We start from the raw sequence: 22431 nt of genomic DNA, 5'->3' as shown, positions 1-22431 counted from the left end.
TGTACACACACTACTTTACATTGTAGCAAAGTGTCATTTCTTCAGTGTTGAAAAGATATAATAAAATATTTACAAAAATGTGAGGGGTCTACTCACTTCTGTGAGATACTGTGTTCCAAATTATTATGCAAGTGATATATCAGTAGGATTTCGGTACAATAAAGAGTCAGATTTTTGTTTGTTGTTTTTCACATCTTTTTAGTTAACTGGTATCAATCTCAGACAGGTTTGTTCAATAGTTTGCCAGTTCTTCTTAGGTGAATGGAAACCCTACTTAAAGAGGTTGTTCCACATTAATAAGCAAGTCACAGTTCTCATGAAATATGGTGAGGAAGAAAGATCTTTCTGAAGATGAAAAGTATGAAACAATGCAATGTCTTGCAAAAGGCATCAAAACAAACAATATTTCGCGAAAAGCAAATTATTGAACTGTCAAAAGATTTGTTAGTGACTTAGAGCACCGCCTCCTTGCTGTAGTCTCATTGGAATAGGATGGCCATTCATCAACTATCAGAAATCCATTTATCTGGACCATCCATTGTACTGCAGCATTCGTAAGTGAATAAGACTATTTAAAAACAAGTCTTCATGTATTTCTACAGCCACCGTGCAGGTTTCTCTTTGTGAGGTTTAATTAGCAGTGACTGAAACGCAGATTTACACACAGCTGCCCGTCTGCATGAAGAGGATCTCGAGACTCCAGTAGCTTCAAACACCGGTTTGCTGCTCAGCAGTGGCTTTTTTACAGCTGGTGTTACAATACAGTTCATTTGTTTGACAGAAACTTTCCTTAATAAATCTTTATCTGACCAAGATCTTCAAGTCACTCACAAATCTTTTGACAGTTCAATAATTTGCTTTTCGCGAAATATTGTTTGTTTTGATGCCTTTTGCAAGACATTGCATTGTTTCATACTTTTCATCTTCAGAAAGATCTTTCTTCCTCACCATATTTCATGAGAACTGTGACTTGCTTATTAATGTGGAACAACCTCTTTGAGTAGGGTTTCCATTCACCTAAGAAGAACTGGCAAACTATTGAACAAACCTGTCTGAGATTGATACCAGTTAACTAAAAAGATGTGAAAAACAACACAAACAAAAATCTGACTCATTATTGAACCGAAATCCTACTGATATATCACTTGCATAATAATTTGGAACGCAGTGTGTATATATGTATGTGTAGTAGTAGTAGTAGTATGTTTTACCTTTTAGTCTTTTTACTTCAAAATTTCACATTTAATTCAGTGTGTTACAGTTTCCATTGTTATTTTGTATTGTAGTTTTGAACTAGCTGAAATATGTTTTTTTAATTTATTTCTTAATTTAATGTTTATTCTATTTCAAGTTACTAAAATGTTGTTTTTTTAAATAGTTAAATTTTTAGTTTGTTTTACTTTTAGTTGATTTTAATAACCCTGGCCGTTTCTTTGTAATTGTGAAATTGACAGTTTCTGTGTGAAAATTATTGTTTCGAAGCCAATGTTTTCCAGTGAAACGATTGCAAGAAATAATGACTTTTCCCAAAAAGTAGATATTTTCACCTCAAATTCATCCCAAAACAGGCTTAATTTTTGTTTCAAATATAATCTAAAGTTTTTGTGTTGTATCATGTTTGTGTTTTGTGGGATTCATCTCTCTGACTCTTTCAGCTCCACTCAAGCCAAGACCTTGCTGCCAAACTGTTCAGTATTAGATTTTGCTCAAATATCTGATGTTTTTATGAGTGCGCGCACGCACACACACACACACACACACACACACACACACTCACACACACACGCTCTTTTATCTGTTGTGTGAAAGGCCTTGATTCGATCAGTGAAAGACTTGCAGCTGTGCTGCTTTCAGAGCCGCTATCAGTGATGTCAAAGTCACTCTGTTTTCAGGGTCACTGTTTCATCTTTCACTCCTTTTGCCGTGTTTTACTCTCCCTGCTCTTTCATCACTCAGGAGGCTTGATGGAGCTCTCAGTTATGATATATTTAAGTAGCAACTTTGTCTTTTGAGTTATTGCCTGTGCAAAACTTGTGACCTTGATGCTATATGGCATTTTCTTTTTGGTTGCTAATGTGGTTTGATACTGTTGCTAAGGTGATCAGAATATACAAGGTGTTTTGTGGTTATTATGTCTGTTAGATGGTGTTGGATGAGTTAAGTTTGATGCATCAAATGATACATACAGATCATTTGATGAGAAGAGTTCATATTGAGATCTCTGACTACGATTGCAGCATTTGGTATCTTGAGCAAATATGAGCACTGTTTGAGAATGTATTCATTGCTAGCTAAAACTAGAAACAGAAGGTATGTGTTACAACTAAATGAAATGTTAACTAAAACTGAAAATTAGTTAAACAATAAAATTACATAAACAAATTCGAAATATTAATAAATATTATAAATAGTATAATTAGAATAAATTAATAATAAACAGAATAAATAATATAATTTTTTATATAAATAATCTAAAAATATAGTAACATAAATAATACTGAACAATTATGTAATTAGATACATATGATAAAAAAAATTCAAAATATGAATAAATTCTACAATAGTATATAAATAATACTAAAATAACACTGAATTATGTCTAACCATTTTACTTCCCTAATGTGATGCATTTCAAAGTAAAAACAGGATATTCAAAAAAAAAATTCTATGTATAAAGAATTGATTGGATTGTAAAAAGGTGGTTTTGATGCATTTAATGTGTACAAAGTAAACAGGTCAGCATTCATTCTGAATTTAAGCAACAATCTACATTTGCTCTTCATTAATGTCATTTCTGTCTAGGAGAAACAATTAAGAAATTAAAGCGATCTCATTAGTGATTTTTCCTTCCTGCGGGTTGGTACTTGCACATGTGCTAACACACACACACATCTGCAGCTCATGACCGCATTGGCACACGGCACAGCTGCTGGCTTGGGTTTCATGCCAGTGGACATGGAGAGACTTTGATCGTCCTGCAAGCTCTCTGAAACGCGCACACACACGCACACACACACGCTGAGGGCGTTTAGCCCTGCTTAATCTGCCTTTGATCTGCGTTTGAGAGGAAACTCCTGCTGGTCCTGATGGCAGGCGTTGAGGGTGTTCATATCAGAGCTCTAATGGGACCCGCTCTCTTACAGTAAATCACTGTGACGCTGCTAGAATGGTGCCATTATCATGCATTACATTTAATAAAGCAATGAACTGCCCTAAACTATTGAAATTAGGCTGAAATAAAATATAAGTATCAGATGAAAAACAAACTACATTTAAAAAAAATAACATATAGAAACTATATAGAAGTCATGCTCGGTAATTGAAATAAAGCTGAAATAAAATATAAATATTAGATGAAAACTAAATGGGAAAAAAATGCAATTAGAAATGTTGCCTCGACAACTATGAAATAAATAAGTGTAAACTGAGGTTCTAAAATTGCTAAAACTAAAATAAAAAATTGTTTAATGTTATTAAAGTGCCCCTATTCTGGGTAATGAAAGGTTCATAGTTTGGTTTTGGGAGTCCCCAACAACAGGTTGACAGAGAAGCCCCTGTCTGCAGATCGGGGCGGGGCTGCATGTGTTGCTCCGCCCCATATCTACTCTGATTGCTTCGCATTTAATTAAGCGTTAAGCGTTTTCCTCCTGTAACCTCCCACAACCTGCTCGTCTGTAAAATGGTTTATTAAAAATGTTTACTGAGTTTGGTATTTTTAAAACACGTTTTAATGCATTACGCCACCCAACATGAAAAAAATAAATAAATACTATGGTAATTCATAGTAAATACTAGGGGTGTGCAGCGGAGCCATTATTTGTATCTGTATCTGTATCTGTGACAATCTCAAAATTATTTGTATCTGTATTCGGATAGATCCGGAAGTGGGCGTGGCTTAAACCAGAAGTGCGTCAAATTACATGAAAATACAAGTTTAAATGCAAATCTGTTCGATTCGTAGTTTTCATTTAACAAATATGCCTTGTATAACTAAAGAAAGTATTTTTTATTAAAATTATAACTTTGTAAATATCTTCTATTTAAAACTTTATAAAAAAATAAAAATAGCTTTATTCTTCTTATTTTCCAGTGAAACTTTGTGTACAAATTTGACAAAAGACAAGCATCCATAATCTTAAATAAGAGCACTAGTAGAAAAAAAGTTGAAATGAAGAAAAAAAAATAGAAATGGAAAGAAAGTGTTCAGTAGCCTACTCATAGCAGAATGACAATAAAGCTTGCTTAACTTTAAGTTACTTAAATCATGTAAACTGAGGTTCTAAATGCGTGAGTATATGATCATTAACGAGTTTTTTTTCCATTTATTTTATTTATTTATTTTATTTTTTATCAACATAGCGCAACAAATAATTTGGACCCTCCAAAAGCCTTGATCGAACATCGCTTTTCTTCGTCTTGTATAATTAAATGTAATGCCATTCACGAAAAGGGCAAATGTAATGCGTTTTTTACAGTTGGACTTCGAAAAGGTTTGAAGTTAGGACCGTTTTTAGGGTATTTTTGTCGAATGAATATAACTCCAAACAAAGCTCTGATTTCTGAGAGATGCGCATTCCCAACGCGATTTGCGCTCATTTCATTCATATAGGCTATAGTTTACACTCATTCACTTTACACATCCAGGCCTATAGCCAGCTGAGGTCCAGACCTCCGTAAATGTTTCATGTTCAAAAATAAAATTTGAAAACATTTATTTATTTATTTATTTATTTATTTATTTTTAAATCATGTCGCTGAATAAATTCATGTGGCTGACTCGCAGCAAACGAAGGAGCTTGGCGCAAGTGCAGCCTCAGCTCCGCCATGTTGCCAGATCTAGTTATTATAAGCGTCGCTGGACTTGTTTTAATACTTAATGTAACAGAGTTAATAAAGTAGTTAGGGCATTAATAAAGTGGGAAGTCTTAACAACCGCAGACCTCACTAATGTAGTGCTGTTCCAGCAAACATGTGATTGTGTCTGCCGAATATTTTTTCTGTTATTCGGATAAATCCGTTATTCGTTTTGAAGCCATTATCCGTGCCTGTCCGAATAAGGTATTCGGCTTCGGGCACATCCCTAGTAAATACTGTAGTGTTTTTAACCATACTGTAATGAAGTGTATTATACTGTATACACTGTAAAAAGTGAAAGTTTTGAGGAAACCCCTTGCCTTAAAATTATTAAGTACATAATAATTAAAAAAAAAAAAAAAAAAGTTAAGTTAAGTGAACTTAACAATTCACTTAACTTATTTTTTAAATTATCATTTACTTAAAGATTTTAAGGCAACAGGTTTCCTAAATTTTTTTAAGTTAAATCAACTTATCACTTTTTACAGTGTAGTATTTACAACACTTTTTAATGAATGCTATAGCGTACTGTAGTATTAACTATAGTGAACTGATAAACTGTAATAAATACTGTAGTATACTTTAGTTTTTACTACAGTAAACTGTAGTGTATTGTAGTATAATATACCCAATGGTTTGCTGTAATAACCACAACCTTAACAACTGCACTGAAATAAGAGCACGATGTGCATGAATTTGCATTCGTTACTATAGCAACAGATTCCAGGTATGTTCTTTCAGAATCATCACTGGCCGGTAAATAAAAGGTTTTCGATTTCTTCACTTTAAAATAACGAGGAGCAGCATGTTTACCTGAAATAGAGGGGAGGAAAAATGTAGTGAAGAAAATTTAAGTTTCATAAAAAAATTAAAATGGCACACAGCAGACATTAGCCTATTGTGGTGTCATTTATCAACTGCATGACAGATAATTATATGTAACTATAATTGTCTTGCCATGCTAAATAAATGAAAACAATACTGATACATCCTTTTCATTTCCTTTGCTCATACTCAGATGATATGAAATAATCAAATTTTCAAAAATGAAATGAAAAACCACTGTGGATAATCAACCCAAATCATTTATTAAATGTAGTGGGTTGTTCGTCTGTTAGCCTAAAGACCAGCTTAATTTAGCAAAACAGTCATTTCAGGAACATGGCGAGTTACAGACTAATGGTTTCTTCTGTGCATTATAATAAAGACTTTGTAAAACTGCACAGCGTTTTTAGCTTTTTAAACAACATACTCCATCCTACACCAACTATGCACACATTTCCTATCATGTATGCCTATGAAAGACGATCGAACCAATCAGAGTAGGTATGGGGCGGGGCAACACGTGCAGCCCGCCCGATCTGCAGGCTGCAGACAGGGATACTTGGGTTGACATGCATTCAAGGTCAAAAAACACTTTCATTGTCTTGAATTGCATTTTACTTTTACCTTATTTGCTCAACGACTCCCAAACCATTTGCTCAACGATTCATTTTTCCAAACCCCTCCTTTGCCCCTCTCATTGGTCTCATTTCCATTTCATCATGCCTGTAATGACAGATAAAGCAGCGTTTGCGAGCGCGGTGCTTTGTGTACAGCGTTACTGGCAAAACAGCTATTTTTACCACTCTAAAAGTGGCACCGAGTGGCAAAGAATGAATTTGCATTTTCATTCAGACCAACGCGAAAAGACGGGCAATATGCTAATGTTTCATGTTGACGTCAACATGAAACATCTTAAGATTCGTTTTAAAAACGACTCGTTTCAATGATTCAGAGTCGACTCTTTCTTTTGAGAGACAATAACTTTCACTTTCAGATTTAAAACTTTGCAGGATGTTTTCATTCGCTTAGAGCTGTGTTACACATTGCATGAAAGGTCATTTTCAAAAATCCATAATAGGGAGCACTTTAAGCTGAAATAAAATGAAATATAAATATTAAATGAAAAACATACTAAATTAATAAAAAAGTTAGAAATGCTGCCTTGGCAACTAAATAAAATTAAGTTTAAGTTGAAACTAAAATAGCTAAAATAGCCTAACTAAAACAAAATTAAAAAGAATTTTATATAGATAAATTTATTTTATAGAATTCATTTTATATAGAATTTTTAAAAAAATGTTTCAAAAATGACAAGCACAAAATAAATGACATTAAATTACATAAATCTAAAATTTAAATGAAAACTGAAAATATTAAAATAAAACAATTCAAAATATGAATAAATACTATAATAGTATTTACTATATATAATTTGGAAATAGCATGCATATTATGTCTCTGCTATTGTCCATTGACAGTATGTTGTACAGTAGGCCCGTCCCAAACTAATCTCTCAACACAGGAACTAAATTAGCGTTTACGATCTTTCAACATTGGCTTGTGATTATTCTGGTTGGTTTTTGAGTTTGTTTTGCACCTGCTGCATCTGGAGCTTCGGCTCTCGCCGGCCGTCACCATGGCAGAGCTGTTGCCGTGGAGAGAGTCGGTTCGTCTGTGACATCATCTTCCTGTCGGAAAGTCAGTCGTCTCATATGTGCTGATCCTGCCGTGCTTTCCTCAGCCGTGCGTCTCTCCCACACTTGGCTTCATTTTAGTGTTTAGTCGCATAATCAGACTTTCTGTGTTCATGTATAGCTTTGGATTCAAACTGTTTTAATGAGATTCATCCATCCAGTCTCATTATCAGACTTCTGATTGTCATTTTATTTTGGCAAAGACCGTGTGTAAATTTAAATAAATAAATAAATTATATCCAATTGAGGTCATAAGTTTACATCCCCCTTTCAGAATCTGTAGAATGTTAATTATTTTACCAAAATAAGAGGGATCATATGAAATGCATGTTATTGTTTATGTAGTACTGAGATGAATAAGATATTTCACATAAAAGATGTTTACATATAGTCCAGAGAAAACAAACAAAAAAACACAGCTGTGGATCATTCAGGTAACAGCACAGTATTAAGAATCAAGTGTATGTACACTTTTGAACTGGGTAATTTGTATAAATTCAACTATTATTTTCTCTTGTGGACTATATGTAAACATATTTTATGTGAAATATCTTCTTCAAGTCAGTACTAAATAAACAATAAAATGCATTTTACAGTATATGATCCCTCTTATTATATATATATATATATATATATATATATATAAAATATTAGATATTACATATATATATATATATATAAATAACAAACTTTAAAATAAAAATAGGAAATATAAAAATAAAAATTAATTAGGGCAGGTGAGAATATGAGTGGCTGAGTTTTGAAAATACTGAAATTTAGCAATGGAGGTAATGGGTAAGCCAATGAAAAGGGCATTACAATAATCGAGACATGATGAAACGAGCATGGATAAGAGATTCTTCATCTTTGACACTAATGAAAGAACGGAGCTGGACAATTCGTCGTAAATGAAAGAATGCTGATTTAGTGAGAGAGTTAATATGAGACTGAAAAGAAAGAGAGGAGTCAAACATAACACCAAGATTTTTGACGACACTAGATGGTGTGATGAGAGTACCAGTGATATCACGGGTAAAGACAGCAGGAACCTTGAGTGACGGGTTCCAATAATGATGATCTCAGTTTTATCCATATTAAGTTTCAGAAAAATAGAGTTGAGCCATACTTTTATTTCCTGCATGCAAATTTGGTCAATTTGGGTGGAAAGAGTAGGCCTGCAAGATGTATAAATTTGAATGTCATCAGCATAAAAATGATTGCTAAAGCCATGACGCTGTAGAATGTGACCCAATGGTAAAATATAATTAGTAAACAGCAAAGGCCCAAGAACGGAACCCTGGGGGACGCCTTGTTTCAGGGGGGCAGTGGGAGATCTGAAATCCTGAACAGAGATGTAGAACTGTCTATCAAGGAGGTATGAAGAGATCCAGGAAAGAGCAGTACCAGACATATCCACAGCCGAGAGATGAAAAATAAGCAAATCATTAGAGATGGTATCGAAAGCAGAGCTGAGGTCAAGTAGCAGAAGTTAGTGAGCCAGTGTTGCAAGAAAGTAATAAAATACCTTTACAAGGGCAGTGTCAGTATTATGTAGTGGACGGAAGCCAGACTGAAATCTTTTTATATATTTATGATATATTAACATAGAATGTTTTTTATATACGATATTTTAATTTGCTAACAAGTAACTCAAATGAAGCTCTTTAATGCACTGTAAAACCAAACAGTGAAATGAATTAAATGAGTTAAATTCACTCAAATAATAATGAAAGTTCATTGGACTTAATTGAAATAAGTTCTGTAAACTCAAAATGTCGTTGTAGTACGGTGAACTTAAAATTATTGTGTTTTCTAGTTCCTAGCATGCTTTGCATCAGACAACAAGGAAAATAAATGTAGGAATTAAGTGTTATTTTGTGAGTTTTTGCACAAGATTAACAGAGAGACATGAGTTAGTACTTAAATGTTGTGTTATGTTAGGATTTACATAGGCTTCTGTTATGTTGGTTTTGTAGTGTTACCGTTGTGGTGAAGAGTAGAGCCTGTGGTTAGGTTGAGGATGGACAGCAGAACTTAAAGACTATATATACTGCATGTTGTTTGACTATTTACATGCAAGTGTTGTGAGTCTTTAGATAACTACATTAGCATGTGCCGGTGTGCTGTTGCTAACTAGCACTTAACTATAAAGATCTGAATGAATGTGTTGTTTATGGAAGCAAGTTATATATAATTATCATTGTGATGAGTGGGGTGGGATCATGGAAATGAGGCTTGGCTTGGCTCCCATTGCTCTCAGCCCCGCCCCACTTGTCATAAAAAATTTTAAGCTCTACTAACTTTAAAAATTTTTTTAGTTTGTTTCCTCAAACATTTTGAGTATTCTTAACTTATCAGGTTTTACAGTGTGTCTTTCAATATTTCAGTTATCTTTTTTATTTTCTTTGCTTTTCTTCTCTTTTCTGTCTGTCTTTCTGTTCTTTCATTGTGACTCACGGCGCGTGTCTCTTCTGTTCTCAGTCTAGCGCTGCATCCGGATAAGATCCAGGTGGCCACAGGTCAGGTGGGGAAGGATCCGTATATCTGCGTGTGGGACTCGTACGCACTGACCACCGTGTCCATCCTCAGAGACGTTCACACGCATGGTGTGGCCTGTCTGGCCTTCGACGCCGACGGCCAGGTGATTCACATGATTTACTGCACAGCCCTCTGGAATATATCATTCTGATTGGCTGCATTCTCAAATACATAAGCAATAAACGTATTAATATGAACATATGTTTGTAATATTTAGGGGTGTAACAATACATGGTTTGACACACAATACTGATCTCATGATACAAAGCTCTCACTATGCTTTAAAAAAACTATAGTTAAAATGGTCATTTTTTTATTATTACGTCTAAGTCACATGATAAACGGTGAACAAAATAAGATACACAATATAAATATTCATGATTCTGCTTAGTTAAAAATATTATGTTAGAAACATGCTTGCTCTCTGTCCCTGACTACATACATTTAAAAAAAATTATTTTCATCAAATAATATATATATATATATATATATATATATATATATATATTTAAAATTTATTTATAATAATTAGCATGGAAGCTCAAATGTGCAATTTTCTTTTTTACCATATTTGATGCACTCTTTATATTTGTCAATCAATGTTTTTATGTGAACAAACACCTAAACGAAATCTGTCTAAACTTTCATTTTTGGGTGAACTATCCATGACACATAGTCACTTTGGATAAAAGCATCTGCCAAATGAATAAATGTACAGATTGCTGCATTTTGCGATTAATATTTTGATACAATATATTGTTACACCACTAATATTTAGTAAGTAGTTATTTTGTGTCATTGAGATACTATTATATTTTTTTGTATTAATGTTTTGAATCAGTGTTTATTTTAATTTTAATTAAAGTTTTAGCAATTTTCTTGTGTTTCTATCATTTTTTAGTAGTTATTAATATATATTTATACAGTTGTTATTATTATTATTTTTTTTTCAGTTTTAGGTTATTTTAATACCTCAGGTTAAACTAAATTAAAATAAGAAATTCTGCTTTGTCAGCTAGCTTTTTTTTTTTACTTAATGTTTTTTTCATTTCAAGTAACAAAACATTTTTTAACTGTTTTAATTTGTGTTAGTCTTATTTTTAGTTCACTATAATAAGTAGTATTGTTATTAAAATCAGATTTCCTTCATCTGTTTGCAAATGCTCTCATCGAACGGCTTATTTTCTCCTGTCTTGTGTTTTTGAACATTCAGCGTTTAGCGTCTGTGGGACTTGATGCCAAAAACACGGTGTGCGTGTGGGACTGGAAAAAGGGGCGTGTCCTAGCCACCGCCACAGGACATTCTGATAGGGTAAGAACAGAACTCACTGTTCCTCATTACCGACAGTTAATTACTCCAGAACCGCACAGTCCAGCATTTCATTCATAAGGCCAGAAAGATTGTGACTCCAGTGCATGAAGTGAAAAACACAGAACGTGCCTGTCCGGTCCACACATGGTAGGACTGTTTCCATGGCAACAGATGCTACACCTCAGTGATGTGAATGAATAACCGTTAAAAGCGTTATGAATAAGTCATTGTGTTGTGCTACAGTACAGAGGAGCATTTCAATGCACGAACTGACAGACAGAGTGTTTCACACACACACACACACACACACACACACACACAGAGGGAGTCTGAAGGCTCAGTAGAGATGACAGAGCAGCTTAGTGAAGAGCCACAGACACCAAAAGACTCCCTAAGGTGCCATTAAAACCCTGCGGCTCTTCCTGTCTTTCTCCCTGCTGTTCCAGCTCAACAGCTTCACTGCTGGGACTGCCGATGGAATATAAAGCAATTTAGAATTTATATCTTTTGCATTTTATATTCATGCATTTTGCAGAAGCTTTTATCCGAAGCGACGTACGTTGCATTCAAGGTATATGATTGATCACTTCATGCATTCCCTGGAAATCGAACCCGCTGCTAGCGGCATGATCTACTGTTTGAGCAACAAGAAGGATTTATGATGTGTTTATTTGCAGATAATGCATGCAAATAATGAATAAATCGCATTGTTTGCAAGATAAATGGATAGTTTAAAATTAAGAATTATGTAAAGAAGAAAAATTATGTTGATTAAGATAATTAATGCATTGTTCTTTTTATAATTAGCAAGCATGACTATAATTACACAGCTCTGGATCTTGAAAAAAATAATTTGCAAAAAATAGCAGAAGAAAAACTCATTTTATTTTAGCTAGTGATGTAATAATATAACTAAAACCTAAATAAAATCAATAAAAACCATATAGAGACATGAAAAAACCTTATGAAAATGACAAAGCACGCTACAAAGTCACTACAAACTTGAACTAAAATTCAAATGAAAGTGGAAAATATAAAAATATTTTAATTCAAAATACTAATTCTTATTCAAAATATTAATAAAAAAATACTAGTATCCTAATTATACTAAATATAACACTGATGATTTACCTAATTTGTTGATGCTACGTTAAAAAATAACAATAAAAACTTTCCAGCAAGCAGTGTTTTCCTCATTTTTAAAAATTATATATGTATGTATCTGCTTTAATGCATTTATCAAAATAACAATAACAAAATCAAGCAGTAAAATGTCTTTTCAATGTCTTTTTCATTTAACTTAGTCTGCAAAGCAGTGGAAAAAGTGAAAATCAGGATCATGCATAAAATGTCTTCAGAATCAATCGTGAAAATTGGCTGAGAATTGAGCAAATCAATGTGACGTGGCTCAGATTCAGAAAAGAATCATAGCTTTGTGGTGTTTTTCTGCTGATTAAGAGATAATACGAGAATTCTTCACCTTACAAATGGTTGTTGAAAGCAAAAATGCTATGAAATGCATCATATTTTATGAGAAGGTGTGTCGTGTCAGAGCAAAACGGCCACTATTTTTGGAATCAGCGCCTCAAAATTAGTAAGAAACAAGTATTGGATTTTATTCAGCAAATGTGATGCAGGTATTTGCATTATAATTTCCATTATCTTTTGCATTGTGTATAATTTTAGAGACTTAATTCAGCTTCCATTCAGTTATGGAAGATGTTAAGAAGAGTTGACATGTTTATTCCACCTGTTTGTGCTGCGTTTCAGATCTTTGATATTTCCTGGGATCCGTTTCTGCTGCACAGACTGGTGAGCTGCGGAGTCAAGCACATTAAAGTGAGTCAAACCCCTGAGACAAAGTTCATTCGAACCCGCTCTCGGAAACAAATAAATGAGGCATCAGCGGAATACATGCCGTAATTTATTCCTCCTTTCCTTTCTTGTTTTCTTCTTTACTGCAAATGCAATGCTTTTTCATTGACTTCAAAAAACGCATTAACATACTGAACAGAAGAATATGATTTAAAGCCAAAAATCTAATTCTGTCTGATTCAGTCAACCTGTATGACTTTCTATTTAGTAAAAGTGAATGCGCAGATGTCAAGCTCTAAAAATAAAGTTATGCATGCACAATATTTTAAAATTTAAATCTGATTTGCATGAGCAAAAATTAATTAAATTATGAGTTGATTTTCTCTTTTGTCTCATAGTTTTGGGCATTATGTGGAAATGCACTGACGCCAAAACGAGGGATTTTTGGAAAGACGGGGGACCTGCAAACCATCCTCTGCCTGGCAACGGCGAAAGATGAAGTGACGTATTCTGGAGCTCTTAATGGAGACATTTACGTGTGGAAGGGACTCAACCTGACGAGAACGATACAGGCGGCGCACGGAGTGAGTGAAGCTCATCACACTTCCTACACCATCACTCCCACCACATACACATCTCCATTAAAGGACATTCACTGAAGTTACAATGCAATGCATGCCATTTATGATCAGATATTCAATGCATTGGCCATTTGTGTCATGCATCTGTGACTTTAGTGAATATATCATTTAGTGACGTGTGACCTGTTGCACATGTGTTTGTAAACTCTTGTTGTTCTGCAGGCAGGGATCTTCAGCATGCATTCATGTGAAGAAGGCTTTGCCACCGGTGGGCGGGATGGATGTGTGAGGCTGTGGGATGTGGATTTCAAACCCATCACCAAGATTGACCTCAGGGAGGCAGAACAGGGTTATAAAGGTAAAACATTACAGCGGGCTCTAAAGGGAACAGGATTTTTCTTGCTGTTTTGAAATAGTTTAATGTACTGTGTGACATGCTCATTCACAGCACAACTTTTACTTCATTAACACATGATCATTCACATTTACACGTCAAATAACTATTTCTAATCTGACCGAGTGTGAATTGCGTGAATTGCAGGGACTTCGGAGTGCATAGCATGAATCTTTTTTTTTTTTCAGATTTATTTTTTATTTTTTATTAAACGGTACAAAGCATCAAACCGTTAAGGCAGAACAGTTATAAAAACATGTTTCAATTTTAATAATCAAAAAGGATATTTAATCAATTGAATTCATAAAACTTTAACAATTTAATCATTCATTGCACTTTAACAGTGATATTTCATTTTTTAATTTTCCTGGATTCCGCTATTAATGGTTTCAATAAATTTTATTAATCAAAAAGGATGTCGAATCTTTTGAATTCATGAACTTTAACAATTTAGTCATTCGTTAATTTTTTAACAATAATAGGGACATGTGTTTCATTTTTTCTGAAATTCTGTGTTGTCTGTTTTAATTGTTCTGGATTCTGTGTTTTATGACTTAATACAAATTTATGATAAAAATAGCTGAGAATCAAATGAATTACATCAATAAAAACTTGCTTACTTTGATAATAATTTAATCTTTTAAAATGTAATGAAATGAAATGTGAACTAACAGAGAAAATTTTGAACCCTAACAGAGGTTTACGAGTTAAACTGAAAATTGTGTTTAATAAACTCTATTATTGCTATTAGTTAAACCAAATTATATGTTGAACCAAACTTTTCTTTTGGCGGGTTGTAGTGAAGACCTCTGAGTTCTTGTATGTATCTGAAGATTTCAATTTATTGATTTAAATTTTGCCAAATTCCAAGACATTCCGTGTTAAACAGTAAATTCCATTTTTGTGACTGGATTCAGCTATTTTGTTTGTGTAAATAATAATAATAGTGTATATACTGTATAAAAAGAATAATAGTGCTCTATGTAATGAACCGCAAAAGCTTGTACCATTATTGTACCATTTTCAAAAGGAAATTGCATTACATCTGTTTCAAACACAATACCAGATCAATAAAACAGACAGGAAGAGATCATCCGTTTGACTCTATATGGTGGAACAGCGAACTCAGTATATAAGGGATTGTGTCACCATGGCAACACGGCCTGCGCTTATATCACACGAGTGACAGTGTTTTCAGCAGATGTTAGTCTTGTAGCAATGAAGCTGTCAGCGCTTTCACAGCAGAAGACTGTCAGATAATTGGCTGGAATAACAAACGATCGGATCAGATCTGGTCAGACTGAAACAGAAATCTCAGCAGATTTAACAAACCTCGCCGATGCTTCCTGCTGGAAAGAAAAACCAGATAATATCTCAATTGTTCATGCTGAGAGTCTTCTGCTGAAGTCAGGCATCTCTCCTGAGAAAATCACCCCAGTAATCTCACGTTTCCCCCTCAACAGTGTCTCGAACTGCCCAGATTTGCCAAAGACTGTAATCAAGTGTCAGAGATCTCAATATGAACTCAAACATTTCTCATCAGATGATCCGAGCTGCTCTTTTATAGCTCTGTACTCTTACTGGATGAAGACTATTGACTTATTTGGATCAGAGAAGTCCATCAAACGTAACGAATCACACTGGGTTTGTTTATTTGACATTTTGCTGGTCTGTCCAATTTAGACTCCCATATAAGACGTTTTCGACTTTTTCTGCTTTAAAGGTTCATTTTTGGGGCTTTACAATTAGTTAATAAGCCAGTTACATTCTGTCCTGCTTATGACACCTGATGAGTGTGAAGCTTTTTACACAGCTATTTGTTGTGATTATATTAATTGTTCAATACAATAATGTGTGTTTTTTGAGCTCTTAACGTTGTCTTTTAGACATGATGCTTTTTTTCTAAGTAAAATAACTTTTGGTTTGGAGTTACTGGTTTAATTCCTGTATGTGGATTTTTTTTTATGTCCCTTGTAACATCGATTTTAATTTGTTTTCTGCTAAGTAACAGTATTATTTATATACTTTTATTGGTTTTATTAGTATCTTGAATAAGCTTTATTTTTAATTTTAGTTTAAGTTTATGTGCTTTTGTCTTTTTAATGTATATAGTATACATCAATATGAATATATTTTGAATATTTTGTATATTTATCTTCAATTTATATCCATTTCAGTTTTAGAAGTTTTTGTACTTTACAGTATTTCAGTTCTAATTTAATTGTTTATTTTTTCATCTACTATTTATATTTATATATTTAATTTCATATCTATCTAATATTTATACGTATATATTTAATTCTTTATATATTTATATTTAAAGCTGCAGTCCGTAAGTTTTGCCTCTTTTAAGTAACAAGTCTGCCACGTTTGTTCTGACCAACTGAGGACAAAAGAATTACAATAAATAGCGCTACCAATTGTAATTAAATCTAACGATCAGTTAGCTCATATCACATCTAACCGTGCAAATTATTATTATTGTTATACTTTATTCTCAAATTATTAATGTTACATCAGCATTGCGTGACAATGAGTATAGTCTGTATTAGTATGTAGATTTCAATTTCTGTACAGTCTAATCTCTAATTGTCATACCATTCGAATTTCATGTTATGAAATTCTTTCAACCCAAAAAGCAAATTATGCTCCCTTCGAACTGGTTTTCTTTAAAATACAAATCTTGTGTAATCCCAGGCTATCTGTAATCAGAAGCACATTTAAAACTGGAATATAATTTAATTTCATTTCATTCACACGTGTTTTATATAAACACATAATCCTTTCTGGATCACAATCCGCCATCAAAATGATACATTTAATTATTCTAGCTGCTGTGAGAAAAGGCTATAAACGACCCGTCACCTGCAGGATCCTCACATGCGATAACCTACTAGCCGGGACAACTTCTTTATGTTTACAGACATGACGTAATGACGCAGCAGCATGCTCGTATTTCCCGCGAAAACCTACCCGGACCACTCAAATTAGAAAACATTATTATAAGCTAACCGTTGTGAATCGGGCTAAAGTTATGTACTTGCTCAAATATTGATTTCGGATCATTTGTAACCCAAAAAAGTTACAGACTGCAGCTTTAATGTTTAAATTATTTTATTTCAGCTTAATTTCAATGAACATTTTTAATAGGCATGGCTTTATTTATTTATGTTTTTCATATTTCTGTTTTATCTATTTCCAGTTATTTCTTTAGTTTTCAGTTTCTATGGTTTTCGTTTTAGAAAATGATAGCAGCACTGCTTTGCAATGTAATAATTGGTTTGATGCAGAAAATGCTTCAGTTAAGACACATCAAAAATTAGAAAACAAATGTTAATTTAAAGTTATTCATAGAATTTTGAATAATCAATTTAAAATATATATATATTAAATTTGAAAACTTTAAAATGCAGCCCACCAGATCCAGATTAAAAAAAGTCAAGTTGTTTTGTTTCCAACAACTTCTGCTTGTTTTTACAAACTGAGGGACACGTTTATGGTCATCTTAACCGGTTTTAAATGCCTGGACACCAGCATTTCCCATGGACCTTAGTTAAAGCAGATGTCATATAATTAGCTAAAAATACCAGTATTTGCTGGTAACCAGGGATGCTTGGATCTTGTTGTGGACTTTAATTTGATGAACCTGAATGACTCTTTCTCTCCAGGCCTGTCTATCCGCAGCGTGTGTTGGAGGGCTGACAGGATCCTGGCAGGAACTCAAGACAGCGAGATCTTCGAGGTGATGGTGAGAGACCGAGATAAACCGCTGCTGATCATGCAGGGTCATTCAGAGGGGGAGCTCTGGGCCCTCGACCTGCATCCCAAACAACCGCTGGCCGTCACAGGCAGCGACGATCGATCCGTACGGTCAGTCCACTCCTGCTATTGGATTTTAGTTCATGCCACATCAGTTCACACAGTATACAATACAGCAAGACAGGTGGAAATGACATGATGCTTTTGGTTTTTCAGAATGTTTAAACTAGGGCTGGGCGATAAATGTTATTGTATCGAAATTGCGATAAAAATGTATGTCCATAATGATGATGAGCTCTGGACATTTCAAACTCAAACACACATGATGCTCGCAGTGTTTTCAGTGGCTGAAACACATGAACTTCATCTCCAGAGATGCTCTGAGAGTCACTACAACAGCTTTACACAGTTTCATTTGAGAAAAAATACCATCAAATTCAAACTGAAACTGAAAAAGCTTCTCGACAAACCGTCAAAATAAAAGTCTGGTTTAACTTGAAGAAATTATGACAAAAATATAGTACTGTTCTATACTAAAATGCAGTTCTTAATGTAATAATCATAATATTTTTATTTTTAAAGAATATCATGCAACCAATATGTTTTTTCATCCATGTTTTAATTTATACAAACTGTTGTTCAGCATCTTATTTGACAAAATAATAAAAATGCAATATTTTGTTGTAAATTAGTTTATTAGTAAATCAGTTAAGTATATTTTTTAGTTGATTACCATTTAATTTGAGAAAAACTACTGTCAAATACACCCTGGAACTGAAACTAAAACTAAATCTTCACAACAAATCATCAAAATAAAAGCCTGGTTTAACTTGAAGAATTACTTCTCAAAGTATAATAATAATAATTTTATTTTTAAGGAATATCATACAACCAAGACATTTTTTCATCCATATTTGCATTTTACTTCACTAAACAAAATTGTGTTGCTCAAAATTATTTGTTATATTTTCATTTTATTACATTTGGAAAAACATTTAATTGTTAAAATTTTATTGATGCATTAAATTATAATCTATAAATATAGAAAAAAATTAATACATGAATTTAGGGAAAAATAAAATGAATTTATTGGGCCTAGATTAAAGTTCATTCTCAAGGTCTAACAAACATGTGGACTGCATTTCCTTCCCCATTAATAGTAAATTAATATTATAAAATGGGAAAAATATTGTTGTAATATTTTTAGCCATATTGCCCAGTCCTAGCTTAAACATACAATACAGCCATAAATATGGACACATTTGAATTTTCCTCAAACATGCTTGTTTAGACTGTGGAGTTTGTCTGAACACACGTTGATCGCTCGCTGTAACATGGAAGAGGCGGTTCGCAGCGTTTCCTTCAACAACGATGGTTCCCAGTTGGCTCTCGGCATGAAGGACGGCTCCTTCACTGTTCTTCGTGTCAGGTAATTGAATTTGGGTCCCCTACACTTCATTATTTCAGCTTCATTATTCACAAACTGAGAGCTTGTCTGGTTTTCGAAGGGACATGACGGAGGTGGTCCACATCAAGGACAGGAAGGAAGTCATTCACGAGCTCAAGTTCTCACCCGATGGCTCTTATTTGGCCGTGGGCTCCAACGACGGGTTTGTGGACATCTACGCTGTGGCCCAACGCTATAAGAAAGTGGGAGAGTGCAACAAGTCCACCTGCTTCATAACACACCTGGACTGGTCCGTGGACAGCCGCTTCCTGCAGACCAACGATGGAGCTGGAGAACGATTCTTCTACAGGATGCCAAGTAAGAATAATTATTCATTTATAATTCATGGGAAAGTCGTGAAAATTATTGACACTTTACGATATGTATACATTTCAAGCTGTATTTTCTTTCAAAAATTGTGCAATTTTTAGTGAAGTTGGATGATAAAATACAAAATTCCAGTGAATTATGGGACAGGAAAACCTGTTTGGAAACAGTCGATATTTATGCATTTTGTCATGAAGTCGGTATACATTGTTAAAGTTTTAAATATTTATTCAAATATGCATTGTATAAATTACTAGGGTTTTCACAGTCATGAAAAAAGTTTCAGAGCCGGAAAAGTCATAAACCTATTTTAGTGAAGTTGGATGCTAAAATGTTAAATTCCAGTTACTTATGGACATGAAAACCTGTTTGGAAGCAATTTATGCTTTTTTTTTTTTTTTTAAATTATTAGGGTTTTTACAGTCATGAAAAGTGATTTTAAAATTGTGATTTCCATCAAAAGCGGAGCTTGTGAAAAAAATCTGGGAAGATTCATTGATAATTCATGTGAAAGTCATGAAATTTAAATTTTTTTATTTCACTGTTAAAGTTTTAAATATTAATGTATTTAATATTTATGCTAATATGTTTGCATTTTCTTAAATTAACAGGGTTTTCACAGTCATGACAAATTATTTTTAAAATTTTCCAGACCTGAAAAAGTAATTAAAAACCTTCACAGAGGTGGTTGCTGGTCAAAAAAAGGTCTTGAAAATGAATGAATAATTAATGCAAAGCCGTGAAAATTAAAAACACTCTAGGATTCATTTAAATTTCAAATGTCAATAGACATTTTTAAAGTTTTAAGTATTTCAGAGCTTGAAGTCACTCTTTGTGAGTGGTTCTGTAGAGGAAATTTCTCTTGCAAGCAAATTAGCAATACGACTTGAGTTCAAATTCAAGTTTTAAAACATTTTTGACTTGTTTTGGACAAAAAGTCTATTTATTAATTCCAGGAATTCACACAACAAAGATATTCTATGTGATTTTTAAAAATCTTTGTCCAGCAATCAACAGCGCTGCAAAGGTCATGAAACCCTGAATTACATACTAAGAAGGTAATAAGGTATTTTATGAGTCATATCATGCTTATAATTTTCCTAACTGTTGTTCTGTCTATAGCTGGTAAATTCCTGCCGAAGGAGGAAGCCAAAGGAATCCATTGGATGACGTGGACCTGTGTTCTCGGACCAGAGGTCAACGGAATCTGGCCTAAATATTCCAACGTGAACGACATCAATTCTGTGGATGCAAACTACAGCAGTGCAGTGCTGGTGACGGGTGACGACTTCGGCCTCGTCAAACTCTTCCGATTCCCTTGTCTTAAAAAAGGTCAGCTCGGTGTTCCAGATATCTGTGTGATCCGTGCTGAATAAACCAGTGTGCACTAACAAATGCCATTCTTTCAGCTGCCAAATTCAAGAAATACATCGGCCACTCTGCCCATGTGACCAATGTGCGCTGGTCACATGACCTGCAGTGGGTTCTGAGCACAGGCGGAGCCGATCACTCCGTCTTCCAGTGGAGGTTTCTGCCGGAGGGAGTCATGAATGGAGTTCTGGAGCCGCTGTTGCAAGGTGAGTAGAATTATGGGATTATTATGGGACATGAGAACCTGTTCGGAAACAGTTGGCATTTATGCATTATTCAAAATATTATGTTTTCGCAATCATGAAGCATATGGAAAGGTCAGGGAATTGTAAAATTGTGATTTTCAGACCTGGAAAAGTTATCAAAAACCGTGTTGAGAATTCATTAATAGTTAATGGTAAAGTCTTGAACATTTATGACACTTTATGATTCATCTACATTTTAAAGGTCAGTATTTATGTAAATATTTTATGCTTTTTTTTTTGTTAAAAAATCATCTATTCACAGTCACACAAAAACAAAATCTTAAGATTTGAAAATTAAGAATTTAAAACAAAAATATTAGCTTTGTAACTAATTATTATTATTAGGCCTAAAATATAATTGTTTTATTTCACAGGATAATTGTAATTTATAACAATAATGTTTATAATGTTATTGTTATGATTGTTAAACAATTAATAATAATAAATAGTAATATAAAATAATACATAATATTATAATAATATATTTAAATGTAATTAATATAATAATATAATGTAATAAATACTTAGTATAAATAATATAAAATAATAATAATAAAAGCTATATACATGCTGATACATGCAGGCTTATGCATAAATAATTTTGAGATAAAAAAAATAATACATAATATATTTAAATGCAATTAATATAATAATACAATGTAATAAATATTTAGTATGAATAATATAAAATTATAATAATAAAAGCTCTATGCATACTGGTACATGCAGCCTTATGTATAAATAATTTTGAGATAAAAAATAAAACACTTATTAAAAAATATTAGATATTTTATCTGTTTACGACGTGGAAGTCATGTGACCAACATTAACCAGTCATGAACATGTGAATTAAATTATTTAAATATTAACTTAAAATCTCAGGTACTGTAAGTAAATATTTTACGTCTAAAAAAAATTTGGGGAACCTCTCAATAAAAATGAGTATAGTGTTTTTAATTGTACGTTTTATTTATTTTTTTACATTGAAATGAATCATATCACACAGAGAAAGCGATATTCTGACAGTGTTTTCTGGTTCACAGAGAGCTACGCTGACTCTAACAGCGGCGATTCTGACTCCGACTTTTCCGACGTTCCCGAGCTGGACTCAGACATCGAACAGGAAGCCCAGATGAACTACGAGCGTCAGGCAAGAGACACTTTAAACCCCAACAAAACCCATGTTCCCAAACTGAGAGGGTCTTATGTTGAGTGTTTTATGTAACAGTCATGCTCGGCTGCTTTCTTCCTGTTCCTCTCGTTATTTTC

At 33.5% G+C, this 22431-nt stretch overlaps 1 protein-coding gene across 3 annotated transcripts in view; it reads left to right on the top strand.

The window, feature by feature from the left end:
• eml6 (EMAP like 6) overlaps positions 1 to 22431 on the top strand; it is a 64062-nt gene that overhangs the window by 12199 nt on the left and 29432 nt on the right. For all 3 annotated transcript variants that reach the window (XM_058792143.1, XM_058792144.1, XM_058792146.1), the window contains 11 exons: positions 9855 to 10014; positions 11125 to 11223; positions 12994 to 13062; positions 13437 to 13622; positions 13842 to 13977; positions 17682 to 17883; positions 19064 to 19201; positions 19281 to 19537; positions 20669 to 20878; positions 20956 to 21123; positions 22206 to 22312. In XM_058792143.1, the coding sequence (XP_058648126.1) occupies positions 9855 to 10014; positions 11125 to 11223; positions 12994 to 13062; positions 13437 to 13622; positions 13842 to 13977; positions 17682 to 17883; positions 19064 to 19201; positions 19281 to 19537; positions 20669 to 20878; positions 20956 to 21123; positions 22206 to 22312 (1732 nt within the window). The remainder of the gene's footprint in view (positions 1 to 9854; positions 10015 to 11124; positions 11224 to 12993; positions 13063 to 13436; positions 13623 to 13841; positions 13978 to 17681; positions 17884 to 19063; positions 19202 to 19280; positions 19538 to 20668; positions 20879 to 20955; positions 21124 to 22205; positions 22313 to 22431) is intronic.

Source organism: Onychostoma macrolepis, chromosome 11 (genome assembly GCF_012432095.1).
Source record: "Onychostoma macrolepis isolate SWU-2019 chromosome 11, ASM1243209v1, whole genome shotgun sequence".
In the NCBI taxonomy this organism is placed as follows: Eukaryota; Metazoa; Chordata; class Actinopteri; order Cypriniformes; family Cyprinidae; genus Onychostoma; species Onychostoma macrolepis.
Note: the sequence above shows the minus strand (reverse complement) of the source record. Positions and strands in the feature narration are given on the sequence as shown.